General features: G+C 41.1%; 1 protein-coding gene across 1 annotated transcript in view; it reads left to right on the plus strand.

The window, feature by feature from the left end:
* The first annotated feature begins 339 nt into the window (after positions 1–339).
* MAN1A1 (mannosidase alpha class 1A member 1) overlaps positions 340–22,778 on the plus strand; it is a 162,819-nt gene continuing 140,380 nt past the window's right edge. The window contains exons 1-2 of the mRNA XM_028117056.2: positions 340–447; positions 660–1,526. Coding sequence (XP_027972857.1) covers positions 906–1,526 — 621 coding nt within the window. The 5' untranslated portion in view covers positions 340–447; positions 660–905. The remainder of the gene's footprint in view (positions 448–659; positions 1,527–22,778) is intronic.

Below are 22,778 nucleotides of genomic sequence, written 5' to 3' on the forward strand. Positions count from 1 at the left end.
GGGCCCCCGCGAGGTTGCGCTTCCCGTAAACTCCCCGCCCCGCGCGGCCCCCTCCCCGCCTCGGCCCCGCCCCCGCGGGTCCCTGAGCCGTGCGTGATTGGCCCGGCCGCGCCATCACTCTCCGGACGCGTCACCGCCCTCGTTTCCGAACACCCGGAGACCGGCAGTGGTATTAGTGCTCGCGGGGCCGTGGTGGAGGGCGGCGTGCAGCCGTACTCGCTCCTACTCGCCCGCGGGTCGGCGCGCTAGCCCAGACGAGCGGCGACCAGGGCTGCGGGGCGGCCGGTCTGCACGCTCAGCCGCCGCCTGGGAAGCCGTGGCAGCTAGTCCCAGCTCCGAGATGGGGAGCTGGCGAAGTTGACTAGCCCCCAGACCCGCGCTGCGTCCCTCCTGCCCCAGAGGTGTGTTGCCCTCTCCAGGAGGTGCCCGCACGCGGCCCTGCTCCAGGTGTGCGCAGGACACCCTGTCCCCCCGGGACCAGAAAACTTCACCCCAAGTCCAAAGAGTGAGCTCCGAGGGCGGTGCCCGGGGCCAGACTCCCGACTCCGCGCTGGGGGAGCTGTCCCGGCGGCTCGCACGGCCGTCGGAGGGCGGAGACCCTCTGGAAACTTTATCACCATCACCGTAATTACTACATTTTACTGTTTCTCTCCCCGCAGGGGCTGCGGCCAGCGGTCTGTCGCGCGTGCTTGTTTGCCAAAGGAGCTGCCCCTGGGAGAAGACCCACAGAAGAGTTGTCTCCCCAGGGCATACCTGCAGCCCAGCCCAGGGGCTCGGGCGGCCTGGATGCGCAGGACCCAGCCCCGCAGCCGCTGACGCCGGGCGGCGGCGAAGTTTGGCTGCTGAGCGGCGCGGCGCAGGGCCACTGGACAGCGGGCACCCCAGCGGCTGCGGCGGCTGGAGGGATGCCGGTGGGGGGCCTGTTGCCGCTCTTCAGCAGCCCGGCGGGCGGCGGCCTGGGCGGCGGCCTGGGCGGGGGGCTCGGCGGTGGCGGCAGCGGCGGCAGGAAGGGATCCGGCCCCGCCGCCTTCCGCCTGACAGAGAAGTTCGTGCTCCTGCTGGTGTTCAGCGCCTTCATCACGCTCTGCTTCGGGGCGATCTTCTTCCTGCCCGACTCCTCCAAGCTGCTCAGCGGGGTCCTTTTCCACTCCAGCCCCGCCCTGCAGTCGGCCGCCGACCATAAGCCCGGGCCCGGGGCGCGTGCAGAGGACGCGGCAGATGGGCGAGCCAGGCGAGGCGAGGAGGGCGCGCCCGGGGACCCGGCGGCCGCCCTGGAGGACAACTTGGCCAGGATCCGCGAAAACCACGAGCGGGCTCTCAGGGAAGCCAAGGAGACCCTGCAGAAGCTGCCCGAGGAGATCCAAAGAGACATCCTGCTGGAGAAGGAGAAGGTGGCCCAGGACCAGCTGCGTGACAAGGCTGTATTCAGGAGGCTGCCCCCGGTGGACTTCGTGCCCCCAGTCGGGGCGGTTGGCCGAGAGCCGGCCGACGCTGTCATCCGCGACAAGAGGGCAAAGATCAAAGAGGTGAGTGCACCGTACTGGAAACCCTTCCCGCCTGGCAGCGTTTTTTTGGGAGAAAAAGACAAACCTTTGAAACTCTAAAAACTGTAACATTACAGTGTAAGGGGACAGAGAGCTTTTCAGCTTCCACCAGGTGCAATGTCAAAGGCTCTTTCGTTTTCCTTTTTTTTTTTACTATCACAGTAGATGTGGCCAATTAAGATCTGAGGTTGAATCCCGTTGCTTTTAATTTGCGTGCTCTGGTAAGCATAAACCACCTGAGGTAGGTATTAAATACATGGGCAGGTGAGGTGGTGTGCAAACCTCCTCTTTCACTGGCCTCCACACGGTTAATCGTCCCTGAGAACATTGACAGTGAAGGTCCCAAACAGCCCCCTATTGAGGCTTGGACGTGGCTTGAAATGAAGGTTGTATGTAAATGCAAAGCATTGATCACGCAGGATAAAAAGGTTCTAACAGCAAGCCAGCACTCCCTGGCCTTCAGTCATGTGTCCTTATGCGGCCAGGTGGCATCCTGTGTGTACTTACAGATTATAAAGGTGAAACTTGAGAACTTTCTATCATAGGGGGCACACTGTTGTTTATTTACATTTTAAAAAATGAAAAATTTAAAAAGCCAGCCAATTGTCTCTTGCATTTCTGGTGTAGTGAGAAAAAGAGTATTTTATGTGATGCAACAGGTTTGCCTCCACAGCAACACAAAAATGACAAACTTAATCCAAGACAAACATGGACTTCGATAAGTCTTTCATAATTTACTTCCTGTAATTTTCAGTTAGCACTTGTAGCATATGGCCACTTAACTGGCTTAAAGCTGAGGGGGACCTTTAAAGTAATTTAAGACTGTCAATTTAAAGATGAAATTTGAGGAGCCCAGAGCCCTGGAGTTAGTTAGTGACCAAGTTAGGACTTGAAGCCAGGACTTCTCCTGGTCACCTGTCACCAGTCAGCAGGCTTTTTGTAAAGGACATGCCTCCTTCCACAGCTACTCTCCTGTGTGAAACTAAACCATCCTGAATTTTAACACAATCCAAGAACTGTAGGAACCATATTAAAAGCATTTCATCCCAAATCTTGATTCAGATTTCTAAAATGTGTTATAAGTGGAAGTAATATTTTGGCATTAAAAAAATGTCAGGGTCTCTGTGAAAATAAATTTTATGTTTTGACATTGGGTAGGTAATAAGGAAAGGAAGTGGCCTCATTCTCCCATTTTCAGAGAGTAAACAGTTTTGAGTTGAAGAGGTATTTAGCTTGAGTACCTACAGAATGGAGGCAGCTTGATTGTTACAGGATTTGTGACTTTAATATAAGACCAGATGAATTCGGTTTAGCTGTAATTGAGCAAGTTAAAGTAGATTTGGGTGCCTTTCAGTTTACCCTAGGCACAAAGAGGGTGCCTTCATCCTTCTGTGCAGATAGCTTCCTTCAAGCCCATCAGCCTTTCTGCTTTGGGACCGTTCTTCAGGCATAGAACCTCCCAGACTTGGAGGAATGGATTTTATGCCTCCCGGACAACTTCTCCGTAGCAGATTGCCTTCTCCATGAAATCCTGTCAGGGATACCAAACCAGGAAAGTAGATAAAAAGCTCTATTTTTCACCAGTTTCCCTCATCTCTTCATCTCCCATCCTCCTTAAAAATATCCAAACAAAATCATAGGTAAATTAACCCTAAATCTATATGCTTATGTTTCCCTTAAGTTTAAAACAGTGTAATTCACACATTTCATGCCTCTAAATTCCTATGAGCTGCCAGTTAGTGTAGATCACAGTTGTCCAAGGAAATTATTTTAAATACTAAAGATGCATGGATGTTGAAAAGCTATCCGTACCAACCAATAGTGATTAGAAGTGCATTTAGAGCAGAAGCAGTGGGAATTGAGGACAGCATATTAACAGTATGCCTGTCTACCCCTACTGGATCCATGTTATCTGTCTCTCTAAATCAAAAGGTCTTAGTTAGCCATGTAAAGAAAATTTACATAGCCTTGTATATCTGTGTGGTGCTAACATCTTAGCACTTAGATGTTTTGAAACTGCCCAGTCTTGCATAAAGCGGTGGAACTAAATGTGTTCCTTGAAATTCCGTGTTGCCGTGAGAACACAAAAAAGCTAGCATAATAATTAGCTTCAGTATTTAGTCAAAAGCTAATGGGAAGAAATGGATTATGGTTTTTCATCAGATTAGTTCAGACAGATGCATTCCTTTGTAAACCAAAAAAAAAAAAATGCTATTCTAAAACTGTGCTGAAAATGTTCAGTTTTAGAAAGGAAAGAGTGGTTACCTATTGTAAATAGTGCACTGCACTTTAATTTCACACTTTTATATTCAGTTTTTGGCACCACCGTGGACTTTTGTCATGGACCAGTAGATCTTTGTCTTGGTTTTGATTTTTATTGTCCCTGTATTTTCTACTTCTCTTTATATATTTAGGCTCTCTCAGGTGTTAGTACACCTGAATGTATTAACAGTTTTACTAAAATGTAGAAAGTATAGGCAAGTCTAATATGTTGAGAGCTTAGACTATAATTTCTGAGCCAAACATTTAATTTGTAAATTTAATTTAAAGACAGCTAATACTATTTTAATAATGCCAACACAATTGTGTTACTGGTACTTTGGTAAATTTTTAACAAATTTGTGTGTAAAAGAGACAGTCATAATTTCAAATAGGATATTGCCTAGCTCCCTTCACAAAAAGCCATTATATGCTTTCCAGTACTAATTCAATGGATGGTAAAACTTTGATGTAATACTTAAAATTGAAATCAAGATGCTTCCCCCGCCCCATGAAAACTTTGTAAAAAATCAACTCTGGAATTTCCCTGAATTTTATGATACATAGAATATATTTTCATGAGTTTGATCTTTTAAAAATTATACTCAAGTTATCCTTAGTTTTAAAAAGCAGTGTTAAAATAATGAAGGACCGAAGTTAAATAACACCATGGAATTTTTAAACGAATAGTCTAGATCCTCTTCTACCTTAACCCTTTTTTTAAAATCAGGAAGCTTTTTTTCTTTCTTTCTTTTCTTTTTTTGTTTTGTTTTGAGCCTATACAAAGAACTTGTACTGTCTTTTAGGATTAGAGCCATAATCCTAATTTAGAGGATGAATAATTTTGGTTTTCATCTCCTGGAATTAGGGGGAGTCCTTGAGTAATAGGGGCTGAAGACATCTTGTCAGAGGGAATTCCTCCCTTCTCATACTGGAGTCTCCACCAACCTAAATGGGGCAGGAGTGAAGGGGCTGAGGTGAGGGACTCAGCTTGGGGTCTCTCAGGTAAGGCTTTAGGATTGGTCAGCCATGGCAGTCCCAGTTGTCTTTAGGTTTCTCAAAGCATTCTTTAGTTTTTTATTCCAGACCTACTTATATGATCATAAGTTTAAAGAAAATGTTCATATTGGTGGCTAATGGTTAAAATGTATTTTTATGCCTTACACAGTAGCCTTATGTTGTTCTTGAGTCTATCATTTATGTTAACTTTTGATGATTAACCCTTTTATTAAAGATCAGATGTAGGAATAATCTACCCAGACAAATACTTTTATTTTGAAGACTTAACTTTCCAATTTATCTGTATGGGTAGTTCTGGTGTGGAAAATAATATTTGCAAAATAATAAAAGCCAGAATTTGAAGACCTGATTCCAGAGGAACTTCAATACCCTTGAGTTACCCTGCCTGTTCCGCTCACCCTACTCTGAAACATACCTGACATTGACCAGAGGCAAAGGCAAGATTCCCCCCACCCTTAGGTTTTTCCCCAGAGCAGGTAGGTCATAGAGTATTTGTAAAATTTTTTTCTCTTTAATAAGTAAATGAATAAATTAAGATTTCAGCAGTGTTAAGTGGTAGAGTAGATCTTGACTGTTGAACTTTAATACATGAAAGCAAGACAAGATTGTTAATGGTTGATCAATTATGTTCAGTTTAATTTTCTGTAAGCTATTGATAATTTGAGAGGAATATTCTGTCTTCCTCTTACCAGGTAACTTAAAATTCATAGGCCTTACAGCCTAGCTAAGGTGTGAAAAGTGGTTTAAAAAAATGCTTTTTTGAGTCAATGATTCTGTATTTTTTAGGTGAGCTGATCAAATAAACCATCCTGAGAAATTTATCTTAGTATTTCACATGTATAGTAAGTGCCTTTGTATGAAATCTGAGTTTGTTGGAATTCAGTGGGAAACTTATATATTTTATTGAATTATTCCATAAGCTGTGGTAGTACAAATTCTTCAGTAAAGAGAGTTTCAAGCATGTGTCTCAAGGTCAGACTCAAGGTCAGAGGGGAGGAATACCTACAGATCAGTGTGAGTGATGAGAGATAAACATACATGGGTAGATCAGAATTGCACTGGACCCTGCATATAGCCCATAGCCCAATAGAGAACCTGTGACCTTTTAAGTTCTTTATAACCTACAAAACCATAAAAATGTGTGTGTTTGTCAAAGATGAGTATCGATTGATCAAAATAGGAAGGAACATCCACCCCATGGATTCCAGAGATACTATGAAATGCCTCTCCCCTAAGCAGACAAAAGAGTAATGTAGAACTACCAATATTTAGTAGTTTAAGGAAGAGAATTATTTCTTTGGGAAAATTAAGTCATGACTTTTCCCTTCAGTTCTTAGCCTCGTGTCTTGTTTAGTGTTAAATAATTGAACTACCGCTAACCAGCCCCACCTTAACCCTCACTCCCAAATTAAAGATCCTTTATACAAACTATGCAGGTTTTTTCTTTTACCAACAATATGCCATAAAGATTTTAACTCTCTGATTTTTAAAAGTAAACATATGCTCTAAGTCATATTGTTCTGTATAAGTCCTTAGAGATAGCTCAGCTTGTTCATTTTACAGTAGATGCAACTGAGACAGAGATTATTCCAGAAATCAGATTAGAGTTGAGTTGAGGAGGAAGCCGGATCCTTGGTGAGTGTTGCTCACTGTCTTAACATGGCTTGCCTCCTAAATAAAATGCCACAGAAGTATATAAATGGACTGGCCATATTCATCATTTGCAGACTCTAATGTAGAATGAGTACAAAACACAATTCTGCAGTATTATAAATTTGACCTTATATTAGTTAAGTTACATTAACTAGAGTCATTTTTTAAATCTTATTAGTGGCATGATTTAGAAGACCTCTTCTTTTTAAAGCCACGCAGGAAAAGTTTGATATGACATTTTTTTCTGTTGATAAAGATCTCGGCAGGAAGCAGAGGCATTTGTAATCATTCAGTTGTACATTCTTTACAAAGAGAGGTGGGGAAGCAAAAAGAGAGACGAGAAGAGGGATGCCTGCTTAGAGGAGTGTAACAGCATGGGGGAGCTACTTCAAACTATACATGTGCACACTCTTTTGACATTGCCTGATGTGTAACAGAAGAATTGACAGCTAGCCTGAAGGACTGTGTTTTTTAAAAAGTAAACATACATTTAAAAAATTACAACAGTCTATGGGCTCTTTATCGTAGGAGCACAGTTCTCTTCGCCCAAGTAGGTCCTAGAGAGTCTCTGGATAACCTTGCCTGTTCTCCATCCACTCGCAGCACTATGGTGGGGATGAGAAGGGCTAGTCTGGAGGCAGATGGCCAGGACCTGAATCCCTTCCATTGAGTGACGTTAAGCAAGTTGCGATTGAATCTTTCAGAGCTTCGGTTTTCTCATTTGTAAAATGAAGACAACAATGGGCACCCATTTCATTGGATCAGAAGGTTTAAATGTGATCATCCACACAGCAAGCACTTAGAATGATATCAGGCATGTTGCAAATGTATGATAAATGCTACTTGCTATTATTACTGTTACTAGTCGCTCCACCTAAGATTACTTTGTTTCATAATGTTTGGTAAATCAGGAAGTGGAAAACGAAGTTTCAAAAGGTTACCAAAAACAGTTCAAATCAAATTCGGTGCTTAAAAGGATACATTTCCAGTTCATCAAGATGATCTTTTCAGACAGCTGTGATTTTATTATGTTACTGTCAACTCTGATTTTCTCAGATTCCTTCCAAATTCCAAAAAAACTCTAGGTATCTTTAAAACGATATACTTCTTCAGCTTCTGTACTTCAAGTATTTGAGAAAGAATTCGTCTCTTTCTCACAGTCAGATGCGCCCATTCCTGAAGTGGCTCCTTCTCAGAGTAATCACAGCGCTTGAGTTACCTCCTTAGGCATTGAAACTGTTCCCCAAAATAGAAAGAGAAATTGGGGAAAGTGCATTTGAGCTCGTTTTATCTTCAGAGGAATGTTTTTAAGAAGTAAGAAGAAAATTACTTCAGACTTGACAGAAATTTACTTAATTATGATCAGTGCTATAGTCAGAGCTCAGTCCATCATCTAATAATCAAAATTCAGATAAATCAGTTGTACTTTGTAACTCAAAGAGTTTGCCCTTCCCTGAGAGCCACAAATTGAGATTTGATAGGGTTTCGGGTCCAGAAAGACCTCTGAGATCCTGAAGCCCAGTCCTAATTTTCCAGGTAAGAGCCAGGGCCGGGGAGCCTTGACTTCCTGAGATTGCCCCAAGGCACTAACGTCAGAGCTGGGAGCTGCCTCTTAGCCTGAAGGCCGCACTCCGCCTGTGATTTCTTGACTCTAATGAGAACCTACGGTTTGGTGGCTGGCTGGCCTGCCCCGCGCCCCCCCGCCCCCCCTGCAGCCCTGAATGGCAGGCCAGCAGTGAGAAGCCCCAATGAGACCATCCTAGAGAGAGGAGCATCTTTGCTTGAGAAAGCAATGCTGGTTAATTCCTTGGCTCTGGAGAAGGGGCAGCACTGCCCTACCCACCCTGGGTCCTGATAAAGGCTTCTGTGATCATTAGATGCTTGAAAGAAAACCAAATGAGATCAAGGCTTAAGAGCATTTAAAAGGCGCAGCCCTCCTTTCTGTCTTGAATACTCTGGCAGTTGCTTTAGGTACATTAGAGCCCAGCAGTCCTGCAGATAATCCAGAACAGAGATAATAAAATTAAAAAGCCCACCATGCTTTGTATTCACTTGTCTTTTGTAACTAGAATGCCTCCTTCACTTCCTTTTTTCCGTCAGGCCTTTGTCTCCCTGGTTATTAAGCTTATCAAAGGCCCAGTCCCCGAACTGTCCCACTGCGTTCTCATCACTCTGGCTCTATATCCTTTCCGTTCGTGACACGCAGGCCTTCTTATAGTAACTTCCATTTGCACGTCTTCATGCTTTTGTACGTGGGTCTCCCACTGGGCTGTCCTGTCCCCGGGCCTTCCCATGAGGGTGCTCGGTGGAGGAGGAAGCATGGAAGAGAGGGGTGAGAGCCTGAGGAAGGACGCCAGCGTCCGCTGCTGATTACAGCACACCACGCCACGAAGGGCATCTTTGCGCTGCGCCGGTGGGGATGCCTGTTTGCTGAGGCTAGGGGTTATGAGGATGGTGTGGCCGTGGGGCACGGACACGGACCTGTGAATGACTGGGGGAGAGTGAGTTCAGTCCCGGCAAAGACCGTGAGCTACTGCTGGAAACTATCTACCCAGTCCTTTCTCACTGAATGATCTTTTCAAAGTCCTCAGAGGAGCACTTGATCCTTCTGAGGGACCAGAGGGCCCATGGATAGGAGGTAAGGGCTTGCTTATGATCCATGCTGGGGGTGGCCAAGTCCAGCTTCAGTCCAGCTTCCCTGAACTGATGTTTGGGCATGATTGCCTGACCCTAGTTCCCCTTTCACAAGAATCTGTGCTGGAGCTGCTACAAGGGTGTGTTTCCCCGCTGGATCTCTGTCAGGGCATAAGGCAAGAGGACAGCCCTGTAGAATGATTAAGGAAGCACAGGGGTGTGTTCCTAGTCGCAAAATCTCATTCCCAGCTGCCTGAAATTTCACCATCTGTGCCTCCCTTTTGTTGATGTATTGCTTTTTTTTTTAATTTTATTATGTTATGTTAATCACCGTACATTACATCATTAGTTTTTGATGTAGTGTTCCATGATTCATTGTTTGCGCATAACACCCAGTGCTCCCTGCAGAACGTGCCCTCTTTAATACCCATCACCAGGCTAACCCATCCCCCCACCCCCCTCCCCTCTAGAACCCTCGGTTTGTTTCTCAGAGTCCATTGTCTCTCATGGTTCATCTCCCCCTCTGATTTCCCCCCCTTCATTTTTCCCTTCCTACTTTCTTTTTTTTTCCGACATATAATGTATTATTTGTTTCAGAGGTGATGTATTGCTTCTTAAAGGCTGCTGTTAAAAGTATTTCACTCAAGTTGCCCAGCAGAAATTATCATCCTTTGAGATTTGTCTTAGCAAGGTGAGACTAGCTTTGTAGAAGAAGGAAGTGTCTTTCATTGTCTTATTTCATTGCAAACCAATGCTGGCTTAGGAAAAACCATTTTGAAAGTACACAGGAATAGAAAAAAGAAAAATGTATCCTTCACATTCCTATCACTTAGTCACAGGTAATACCAACACTAATCCGCCCCAGCAAATAGGGGTTCCCCCCCCACGTTATAACCACACTATATAAACGTGTTTTTTCATTTTCTTTTGAAGTGTCATTTTATGATAGCATAATATATGAGATAGAAGCATCATAGGTTATTTAACCATTCCCTTGGGTCTGCACATTTAGGTTATTTCCAGTTTTTTGTTTTCATAAAAATATGCTGAGATAAACACCTTTTCCCTCTTATTTTTCATTGCCCTGACCCCCATAAGTAGGATTTCCCCTTAAATTCCTGAAAGAGGAAATGAATGGGTCAAAGGATCATAGTACATTTTGAGGGATTACTTTCCAGAAACAATTTATACTTTCACTCGTAATACAGTGAATGTAGTTTGTTAAAACTTTGTAAATTTCATAGGTGATGAAACAGCATCTTGTATATTTAATTTGCTTTTCTTTGAGCAACATTTTCATCTGTGTTGGTTGACTCGTTGCATTTCCTCATTGTGAGTTGGATAGAACAAGGAAGTTATTAAAGGGGCAGGATTTGGGGAAAAGGCAAAGCGTGGAAGCCTAAGGAGTAGGGTGTCCATTGGAGAAGGTGGATCTAACAAGCTGGCTGGTGGGACACGGGCTCCCAAAAGAGGCAAGGGCCAGGAAGGTGATAGACAGCATTTTATTTAAAAAAACAAAAACAAAAAAACATACAACAAAATTTGCTTCTTCCCTGGGTTGGTCACTTAGGATAAAAAGTACTCTTTATTGATAGGAGTACTTACCAAGCACCTTGGAACAGTCCACTTTGCCTCAGCTAAGACCCAGACAGCTCCCCTCAGCTCATATTCATTATTAGATTATAGTTGGGCTTTGGCATCAGATATTTGAGGAAAGTATTGGCCTCTCTGAAGATCTGTGGAAGGTGGGAGGGATCCTTCTTTTTTTTTTTTTTAGAATTCATCAGGATGGTTTCCTAATATTTTAAGTTTATAGTTGAAGATCAAAAATAGTCCAAATAGAATTTCAGAAGTGATTTTAGTGATGCCAGAAAATGGCAAGTCTTACAAAGTTGAATTCTTACAGAAGGAAGATTACATTATATGTCATATGTTAGAGGCCTTTAGTGTTTTAAATATAAATATGCATTGTGTTCAAGGAATCTTGAGAATAAAAGAAAAGCATGATTTGTTTATGAGTTTGAGCTTTTTTTTTTTGCTACTCCTTCAAATAATGTGTTTTTAGTCATGCATTTGTAAGATAGTGAGGAGTTGCACATTTCAAAATGTATTTTTATTCTGACCTTGGTAATTCATAAAAGTCTGCCAAACGCCAGAACTGTTTAAATTTGGCTTTGAGACTGCGTTAACACGGTGAATAATGATTGACATAAATGTACTATATTATTTTTATAAATTGTGGCTTGAGATGATAGTAATTTTAGAATATTTAGGATGCTGTTCTCTGAGACATGTTATTTTTGTAGTCAACTAGCAGTGTCAAATGTTATAATGTATCTAGTCAACTACAGGTTTTCATCTCATAATTAGAAATGCTTCAACAGTCCATACTGTGTTTTCAGGAGTTATTTGCCCAAGTCAGCAATTTTATAAGGCATTCTTATTAAGTGTAAAAAGGAACTTTATGTAGTAATTGGTGTGTATTTAATACATTGTGTACATTTACTCATATTAAGCATTTTGGTTAGTCTTCATTATTTATGCCTCCTAGGGGTTACTTAGCTTAGAATGTGTGATGAAGAACTCAGTAGCTTAAACACAACACCACCAACAACAAAAAAAAGCCGGATGGGTGGGCAATTTGAGGAGCATAAAAATGAAGATGATTTATTAACTACCGCATTAAGCTGCTTTAGCAGTTAGGGTGAATAAAAATTACGATCTATTAAGTGTTCTATCAGTAATAAGATAAAGCCATAGCACAAGTTAGAAGTACTTGTTTTCTCTCCCTCCAAGAGCACAGAATCTTAGTGACGTTGGCTCTTTGTAGTCCTGAATCTCTTCCAGGACTACCATCTTGAGAACGAGATAAAGAGCTTCCCCCTAATGCATGCAATGGGTCAGCTAACCCTAGGCCTTGCCCATAATAGGACTCAGTAAATATTTGTTGAATAAATGTGCTTATTTAAGCAAACATACCAAGAAGAGTTATTCAGGTTAAGTGTGATACCTTATACATCTATCCCCACTTTACATAATCACAGAATCCAAAAATGTTGTCCACCCATCTTTGGAGCCCATTCTATGTATCCTCATAGGCTACAGGCCATTGCCTTTTGAGGGAAATGTTGATATTTTATAACAGTCAAAAGGCATTCAGAACCAGACCTAGTGAATAAAGATCAATCAACGTAGGAAACACCTCTTCCCGTTTTAAAGTTGTTTTCACAATGATTTATAAAATGAAAACCTGTATTCACTTTCTTGTATGATCATAAACTGGCTGTGCAGGTTGTTCATAAAAAATTTTTTGAGAAGATGTAACATTGCTGAAATAAATTGAGATACTTGTGATATTCCTTTGAAAGTCAGCACTTAATTGGATATAAAAGTTTGTTTTGTTTAAAAGTTAGCCTGCTTTATATTTACACTTGGTATTTTGTTTTTCAGGTATGTGATTTTGAAATTAGGTAGAGTCCTCATTCATTTCTGTTCATTATTATCTAGAGTTGTGGACTACATTTAATAAGAGTTGTCATTTTTCTTAGATTTCAATTTTATAAATGAGACACCTAATTAACATTGGTTTGGGTCTCCCCCTGCCCCCCACCCGGGAGAAATATTTTTGAGACAATGATGTTTTTATAAGTAATATTTACGGTACCACACAGAAATGAAAAGTAATAGGTTAGGGGTTATTTTCCACTAGAGAAATTAGAATTTAATAAAAAATTTTCTCTGTAAGAAGGTGTGATATTTTGGGAAAGAACCTTGGTCTTCTGTTTCCCAATTAAGTACTTTGTAGCTCCTGAAAAGGGCTTTCTCATAAATAATTGCATGGTAGAAGCTCTGTGAATTTTATGAATTTGTAAATGGTCCCTTTTCCAACTCATTCTGTAGATCACTATTGGATTAGTTTTCCTAAAATATCACTTCTCTCAAGTCACCTATCTGTCAAGTACACTTATGGAGTAGGGATTCAAACTTCAGCCAGCTTCAGAATCCCTTGGAGGGCAAGTTAACGCACCCAGATTGCTGGGCACTGCCCCCAGAGTTTCTGACTCAGGATATCTGAGTGGGCCCCATTAACATGTTCCCGGGTGACTGATAAGTCTGGTCCAGTAACTAGAGTGTGAAAAACATTGCTCTAGAATGAAGTGTCCATTCCTTAGGCTGACACTCATGGTCTTCTCTAAATCCGCCTCAGTTTGCTTCTTGAGTCATAGCTCTTAAATAAGGAGGAACGTTAGCTTTAGTTAAACTAAACTGCTTGAACTAAACTTGCATAGTTACCATCTCCAAAACACAACTAATTAAGGGCTTTGCCTTGTTTAGTTTATTCCTCTCAGTCAGAAGTCCTCTTACTTGCTCAGCATCCATGTCCTCCATGAAGCCCTTTCTCACATTCCCAACATTTACTGATCTCTCTCCGGTTTCCAAATTTCCATGGCATTTGTTATTTCTGGCTTTGCCCTGTGGGTTGCTAATTTCATGGGCATATATGCTATCTTCCAACTAGATGTTAGACCCCTTAAGTGTGGAGACACCTTTATCTGTACCATAGGTTCACAGCCCAGAATATAACAATGGAAGGCAATTTGTCTTAAATGTAACCAAATTGAGAAACGATTTAAGTATATCACCAAAATTCTAGTCTAACTGTGAGGCACTGTGACAGAGTACAAACCATCTGAACGTCCCTTTCCATACCTGTGAAATGGAGCTAATGTTTCTCTTTGTGCAGAGTCATTGTGAGAATTGAAGTAGGAAATGTATGTGAATCTCTCAGCATAATGCCTGGAACATAGCATTCATTATTCAATAAATAGTATTTATTTATCAGTAACTAGGGATTGTTTAGAGTAATAAGCTCCGCCTTTTGTTGAGAAAGGGGTTGTCAGTAAGTAACTGGATTTGAGAAGTCATTTCCAGGAAAGAAAAGGAAGCCTTGGCTGCAATATTGTTGCATTAACCAATACTAGCTTGTGTTTTCTGCTGTTACCTCCCTACTCACTTGTTGTTGCCAAAATTCCTGCTTCCTGTGGCAGGAAAGTAAGCATTCTTTTGCCTTGTTTCAATTGTTATCTCATAGAAGTGATGTTCATCCTTGAGAAGACCATAGAGAGTGTGACCATTCATCAGTGTCCAGTTCCCTCTGGCTTCCTGGCCTGGTGTGTCACCCAGCGCTCAGAATGGGGGAGAGGGAAAAAAGGAGAAGAATGAAATCTGGAGAAATACCTTAAGGGCATGGAAAGAAATATTCTGTGAACCGAAAGGCTGAAAATGTTTCATTCAGAGATAGCTACATGTATAAATTTAGCTCAATAATTAGGCATATGGTGCTTTCATTTAGAAAGTATCGACACCCTTTGTGATAAGATCCGTTGATTATTAGAGCTGCTGCAGCTTTAACTATGTCTGCAGCAGAGACTCCTAGTGCATTTAAAACAAGAATTGAAGAGTGAAATGGAAAAACGGAATTAATAATTTGTTCTTGGTTGGTTTTAATCTGCTCTTTATTAACTTTGTAGTTTATGCCTGGAGGATTAGATTTGGAAACAGAACATCAACTAATGTTCTAAAAGTTTACTTCCTTTAATTGGAACATTATATTCTTAAAGACTTTCTGAAGAACATTTTGGCTGAATTTAGTTTTAAGTTCTTATGATTCAACCTAAAATAATAGAAAGCTTTTGACCTATGATATTTTTAAGTTATTTCATGTTAGATTTCAGAGTAGGATTTATTTAATAAATACTGATTAATGTAGAGAGGTAAAGGTATCCTTTGCTGACCGCGGGTATGTTTTAGTCTCCTTTTTCTCTAGCTTTTTTTTTTTTTTTTTTATGCCCCTCCAATCTGGTTTCCTTTTGTTTTTTTTCCAGCCTTAGAATTTTAAATCTGCTTGCCGTTGGTGGTGAGGAAAATAGGAAAAGTTAAAATGAAAAGATACCTGCATTTCCCAAGCCTTGTCAATGTTTCTAAAATCGATTGAAATCAAATAAACAGTAATTTTATAAATAGGAAAGAGTCCTCTTCCAAGATAGAGCATAGTGTGATGAACCAAAATACAGAGTTTTAAAAACAGTTGACCTTGGGGGAAATGCTGTTCATCTATTTCTTTCTTAATGCTTCTTTAGTGTAGTTGCGTTAGAATCCGCCTGTAAATCTGGGATTCAGTGTAGTTGCTTCTGTGGTTGTAGTTCTCCACCCACCTGTGATCTGGAGAATTACACCCCGGCTTTTCATAAGGTAAAGGCATTAGAATGTAGGCATTTAGAAGGGACTTCTTTGGGGACTAGAAGTTTAACAAGCTGTAATACCTGGTTTGAGTTAACTGACTGCAGATTTCTCATCAGTAAAACGAATCTGGATGTACGTGTTCTTGATAAGTAAAAGCTTTGACCTAAATCACCTACTTTGGCTTTAATGTGCTAATAGAGGTTTAGGATTTTACAAATATGCCACAGGTAATCAAGTATTAGTTTTAGCTATCTTTATGTAGCTGTCTTTTTCTTTCATATTTTTTACCCATGCTATTAATCATCTTCCGTCCTTTTGTGTCTTCTCTCACAGAGAAGTGGAGCAAATGACACAAAGGTGGAGAGCAGCAGTAGGACTGTATGTGGGACTAGTCACCTTAATCATCACAAAGTGACTGTGCTTATCAGCAGGGACTAAGAGCACTCTCGCTTTCCTGGAAGCTTGAGACGTGAACTCCAGACATTAAACTGGTGCACAGAGAGATCACCTTTTTCCTGACCTGTGGGACACTTGCGGCTAGTTTCAGAGTTCGTAAGGGAGGAAACTATCTAGTTACATGATTGGTTAGCATATATGTGGGCCTTTGGCTCTCAGCGGAATTGCTGGAAGGCTGTCTCAGGAAGGAATGCCTTTGATTGATTTGAAATCTCAGGCATCACCATAGAGTTGTTAGGGCTGTCCAAAGCACTGGGGGATTTTTGCAGACAGCACTTTCAAGAGCTGATCTGAATGTGGTGAACTCAACTGGCAAGGAGGGACGGCTCTTCCTCCTCTAGGTGAGATCACCACTCCTGTACTTCACTCTGGAGTACCCTGTCTTCGCAAACCCCAGGGGCACAGAGCACATTAGTGGTCGTAAAAGAGAAGTTCTATATAATAATGAATCCTAGAGTTTTCCTTCATTATATAAGAAGACCCCAGTTAGATATTTCTTTCTTAAACAGAATTTTGCCTGAATATTTAAAATAACTTATTTATTCTTTAACTGACTCTTAAAACTTCAACTATTAATTTGCTGAAGAACAACAACAATAACAATACCTAATAATTTTCTTCTCTAGGTTGAAAATAGAGGGAGCAGTTAAGACCACACATTTAATAAAAAATACTGCTGTTTAGTTATACTCTATAATATGCTTCCTTCTTTCTCCAGTAGAATGCATGTTATTCTTCTTGTTCTGAGAATAGTCTTTTTAAGTGATTTTCTGTGTAGCTTGATCTATATATCATTAAAACAACCAGTAACTAGATTTTTACAATCTCATCTTTGCATAGATTTTTGTCTCTTTTATCTGTTATCCTAATTCTAGAGTGGTGAAAAATAATGAAAGTAATTACAGCATACCATTGTTAAGTGTTTGTTTCTTGTTAGGTACTGTGCTAGCCACTTTACATACTTAAACTCACTTCATTCTCAGAACAACTCTGTGAATTCGGTATTATTTTCCCCATTTACACATAGGAAATTGAGGCCAAGAAGGGTCATGCGAATTGCCTGGGGTTCCAGAGGTTCTGGGTGCTTCACCTGGAATTTTGACATTGGGTCTGTCTGACACGCATCCCTCTCCCACGACTGCATTCACTCCTGGAGAACGCACTCAGGTCCCCTTGTCTTGGCACCCTTGAGGATCTTACCCATTTTGTCTAAAGAACTGGGAGTCACAAAGTCACTCCTTTGCCTGAGAAGGAGAAGGAGGGACAGGAGCTTAAGGGTTGACAATATTCCATCTCAGCTTGTGGCAAACAACATGCTAGCGTTTGTTTTTGTTTATTTTCATTATGGTTTTTAGTTCTTTAGTTGTTGTTTTGGTTTGTTTTTACACTTATTCTGAAAGTAAAACCCATGATCAGTTTGTTTGGAAAAGCTTCTCTTAATAGTATTGTGTTCAACATGAAGCACATGTTTATTAGTATGTATTAATGTATGTGTATATACCTTAATGACATGTTTATACATAATATATATGTGATTCTGTGTGTATATAATTATCTAAAATAATACTGAAGCATTAATGAAAATAATTGGAAGTTCTGGTAAGTTGTTTATGTCAAGATGGGGAGAAGGAGTACAGTCTGAAAGAAAGTCTAAATATGCTTCCTTTTCACCTCTTAGTCTTGGGGCAACTACAACTAAATTTTAGAATAAATAATCTTGCAATTATTTAATTTTTAAGGGAGACATTCCATAAAGTATGACCATTTTAACACAAGTGAAATATTAATTTTAAATTCATAATGTGGTATATTACCAAAAAAGATCTGTGAGTCAAAATAAACATTGTTACTGACTTGGCACTCAGATTTTGTGTAGAAGTAACAACAAAGCATGTTTAGTTGGTCCTAAGTGATGATACACTGGACAAATAATATCAAATTTGCATTTTTGGATAAGACTGGAGTCGAGCACATGTTAGGCTTTGTAGTAATCCTGGTGAGAGATGATGATGGCTTACTTAACATAGGGATAGTGGGAAAGCAAAAGTGAGCAGATCCTTGACATATTTAAAAGACAACGTTTACAGAACTGTGAACATTTACAGGGAGGTGGAAGGAGAAAGTAGAGTCAAAGAGGGTGCTTGGGTTCCTGGTTTTTGTACTGGGGGTCACGGGGGGGCACCCAGGCAAAGGAGAAAAGGGGAAAGGTGAGATGGATTTGGTTTGGGGTGTTCTGCATTAAATGAGAAAGATGTCCAAGTGTGGAAGGTCTCTCGCAGGCTGTTGGAAGTACACAGTAAGATAGGACTGAACTAGAGATACTAATCTTTAAGACCGTTAGGCCCCGGTAGTAGATGAGGTCCCTCGGGGATAGAGTGTCCTATTAACAAGAGTCCAGGACCTGAAGCCTGAGGAACATCAACATGTAAGGGATTCTCTATGGCTCAGTCCTTTAGCTTACATGCCCAATGAGTTCAAGTACTAATATTCCAAAAAGCGTCTCAGAGACTCAATTCCAAATTCCCAGAATGGAGAATCTGACCCAGCAGTAGTTAGGTGTCTAATCAGCTGTGGCCAAGGGGTGGAGTATTGACGAGACAACAGGCAAGGATATCAGAAGCACAGAAAGAACAAACTAGCAGAGTGCGGCACCCTGGGGGCATTTTTGGATATTTAACATTTTAAGCTGTGAGTCTCAGCAGTGTCAAATGATGCTGAGAAACAAGATAAGGACTAAGAATTGGTCTTTGGATTTGGTAACAAGCCGGCAGAAATCAAGCCCCTGCTGGAGCAGGTTCAGTGGCATGTTTAGAGTGGAATCCATATTGCAGGCGAGGTAGGGAAGTACAGAGACTATTCTTTCAAGAAGACCACAGTGGTTGGGACTGGAGGAGGGGGTTGGTAGCTGCAGGATGACTAGGGGCAACGAGAAGGTTGACTAGAGAAAGAGGCGGCTTGCTGGCACACAGTGGGGGCTGCAGCCATGGATTTGTGACGGCTCCATCTGCTCACTTGTTTGATCTTCTTTAGCAAGATTCAGCCACTCCGACATATTTGAAGAAGGCAGACAAGTAGATTGACCTAGTCTTGGGGTTTTCCCAAGTGTTTTGAAACAGAGAAAAGACACATGGTCCCAAGTGCTTTTTTTTTTTGAGAGAATTGATGCAAGGATCATTTGTTTGTAAGAATATAAATCCACTCAATTTAGGTTAAAATAAGTGGGGAGGGATATTTATTGTAAAGATAAGGAGAGGGTATCATGGATCCAAGTCAAGAAATGCAGCAAGACATCACAGGGCCTAGAACAAGGAATCTGGAAACCACTGGAACTAAGACTGATATTCCTCCAGTTTCTTATCCTGGGCTACTTATCTTTTGTCTCTAGATATATCTGCCTTATTCTTTCTTCTACAAACCAGCTCTCTACGGCTCAGTCCTTTAGCTTACATGCCCAGTGAGTTCAAGTACTAATATTCCAAAAAGCGTCTCAGAGACTCAATTCCAAATTCCCAGAATGGAGAATCTGACCCAGCTGTAGTTAGGTGTCTAATCAGCTGTAGCCAAGGGGTGGAGTATTGATTTTTAGTACTAATATAGCCATGGCACGGAGCCTCCTGAGTGTTGGAGAAGACAGGGTTGCCTGGCTACACAGAGGTCTCCCTCCATCTCTGCTGCATCCAGCTGCATTTATCTTATTAGAAGTGTCTTTGTCATAGGACTACTTGTTAGAGGCAGATTGTCTGGGGTTCTGCTCTATATTCCCTACAGAAAATTCTGTGTCCTTGAAATGACAATTCACCAGCATTTTTACATTGTTCAATTAACTGTGATACAGACATACCTGCGAAATACTAATTCATTAATCAAATGTACATACCCGGAGATGCTCTCTAGTTAACAGCCTCTCATAGTGCTGCTTCATAATGGGATGAAGCCCAAACACTTTAACTTTAATGGTGACCAATTAAAAACACACAAACACACACACCAGAATTTGATTACGTTTCAAAAAAAAAAAATCGCATCTTAGCATTCATCTTTGGAAATCTTACCTGTCCATCCAGATCCAACTTAAATCTTACTAGTTCCACAAATTCTTACCTGTTTGCCTTCAGCAGAAAATCATTGTCTTTCTGGACTTTTATGCCTTGCATTGTTTAATCCTCTATGCTTATTATATTTTTACTGTTAAAGGCAACATATACAAAAGCAAAGAGATGGAAGAGCGCATGGCTCTGTCACTTATTAACAGTCCAACCCTGTGTAAGTACACAATGCCTTCGAGCCTTTCTCATCTGTGAATGGCTTTCGTGGCTGTGGTGAGGAGCCAGTGAGTAAACGGATGTAAAACCATTTGCTTCCAGAATGACACAGATCTTGATTATTGAAAGAAATAGTTTGGGGATTGAAAGACCGGGTTTCTAAACCCTTGTGGGCCACTTGGTAAATTCATGGTATGGCAGTGGGTGAGTGAGTGTTCTTCCTTGTTCAGGCATGTTGTGTGCTGTGTCAGTTTCCTATAGGTGCTCTAACAAATTATCACAAACATAAAGGCTTAAAACAATATAATTAATATCTCACTGTTCTGTGGGTCAGAGTGAGTGGGCTTGTTTGGTTTCTCTGCATTGGGTCTCATAAGGCCAAAATGAAGGAGGCCTGGGCCCTTACCCGGAGGTTCTGGTGGAGAATCTACTCAGAGGCTCATTCAGGTTGTTGGTAGAATTGAGTTCCTTGCAACTGCAGGGCCAAGGTCCCAATTTCCTTGCTGGCTGTCAGCGAGGAGCCTCTCAGCACCTCAAGGCTGCCTGCATTCCTGTTCCCGTTGCCCCTCTATTTTCAAACTGACAATGTCACCTTGAGTGCCACTCAGCCAAATCTCTGACTTTCCCTTCTGCTGCATCTCTTCTGCCTCCAGCTAAAGAACATTCTCTGTTTTCAAGGCCTCAGTTGGGCTCCCCCTAGAGAATCCAGGCTTATCTCTGTGTTTTAAGGTTAATTATCCTTAGATAATTAGATGTAACTTTCATTACATTTGTGAACTTTCTTTTTGCATTGTAAAATTACATTTCACAGGTCCAGAGATTAGGAAGTGGACATCTTAAAAAAAAAAAAAAAGGAAGTGGACATCTTTGGAGGGTAGGGTTCTACTTACTATCTATGGATACTATGCATGATGCAGTCTGTGAAGCCCAGCAAAGCGCATAAACTCGGGCTACTCAACAGCCATTGGCAAATTGTGTGGCCTCTTGCTGTGGTTTGTGATCAGTCAGGCTATAACCCAGTCAGGCAGTGTTTTGTGCTTCAGGTTATAGGTAGGGGTAACCCAAAGCAGAAGAAGCCAGGTTTTGTAGTAGTTTCTTTGTATAATTGATTCTGATTGCTATGCACAGGTAAACAGGGAAGAGAAACCAAAGATATATCCACATGTAAAGAGTAGGGATAAATAAGAATATTCTATTCATTATTCTTAGAACTCTTTGAGGCCTAAGTACCTTTGATAAAGTATCTTATTTTAATCTCATTATTATTCCTGTTTTACAAATGACTCTTCTGAACTCACTAGGGGTATATAAGATGGCCAATGTTATAAGACTACTAAAAATCTTGAATGAAAAATAATTCTGATTTGTATGTATTCTGCCTATATCAGCTGGTTAGCCTGACATCCTGGGAAGGAAAGGTATCATGTAGAAGTTAGGAGCACATACTCCAGAGCCAGATTCCTTGTGTTTGATTTCCCCCTCTGCTACTTATGTGTCCGGTGACCTTGGGCAATTAACTTAATCTCTCTGTACCTCAGTTTTCTCATCTGTAAAATGGGGGCTAAAATAGACCCTACTTCATAAGAGTTATTACTGAGGATTAAATTGAATTGTGCCTAGTACATAGTCCTGTAAAAGTATTCAGAATATTATTCTAATGTAACTATTTGTTTTAACCACTGGTTCTCAACTGGGGCTATTTTGCCCTCCCCCACCCCCATCAGGGGACATATGGCAATGTCTGGTGACACTGGCTGTCACATCTGGGGGTACGTGCTACAGGACATCTAATGGGTAGAAACTAGGGGTACTGGTAAACATCAGCAGAACACAGGACAGCTCCTACAACAAAGAATTATCCACCCCAAATGTCAGTAGTGCTGAGGCTGAGAGACCATGTTTTAAACCAGTGGCCTTTTATGGTTTTAGTAACAACTTCATCTGCAAATAAGATAATCGTATTTCCTTAGTGACTTTTAACACTGAAGATATTCATGCCTGACAGCCATGGGGCTCTGAGTTTTACAATAAAATAAAAAGAGAAAACATCTTCTGGTGTTAAACAAACCTTTGTGTATCTATTTGTCTACTTTTATATGTAACACAGATTTCACAAGAGTGTGCTTAATCCCTTGAATACACAATTAGGGATTAGAAATACTCTGTTCCTGTGAAAAATTGAGTGAAATTTTTAGTATATGTGCTGCCAAACAAGCACTTGAGTGAAATTTTTAATTTTCTTAATTTCCTAGTTTTCCAGCGAGTTTTCTTATGGAGATCATAGGAAAGAAATTACTTGACTCTGGGGACTTGCTGTTGCTGTGTACATTGGAACACAGTAATAGTCAACATAAGTACCCATTGTAGTTAGCTGTTCTGAATTTACCTACATTGTAGTGTATGGTTTGGAAGCCCTGAAATATTTTGCCAGTGTCATTTTTATTTCCATTATATAAGATTTGTATGTTTGCTGTCTTCACTCCCTCCCATCCCCTTCTTATACATAACTAGTGATTTAGAATATTCTCCAACTAATCTTTTCTCTCTACCACCCCCACCCCCTGTCACCTCCACCTCAAGTTTAGCTATTTGAGTTGTCTTTCTCACTACCTATTTGTCCCAGAATTTGTCCTTCTAATGACTGGGTCCATTAGTCATCAATACCTGCATTACCCCTGGGTATAGAGAGCTGGTTCGCCTGACATCC

The sequence above is a fragment of the Eumetopias jubatus genome, unplaced genomic scaffold (genome assembly GCF_037043125.1).
Source record: "Eumetopias jubatus isolate StellerSeaLion01/CBP00866 unplaced genomic scaffold, mEumJub1_p1.0 scaffold_6, whole genome shotgun sequence".
In the NCBI taxonomy this organism is placed as follows: domain Eukaryota; kingdom Metazoa; phylum Chordata; class Mammalia; order Carnivora; family Otariidae; genus Eumetopias; species Eumetopias jubatus.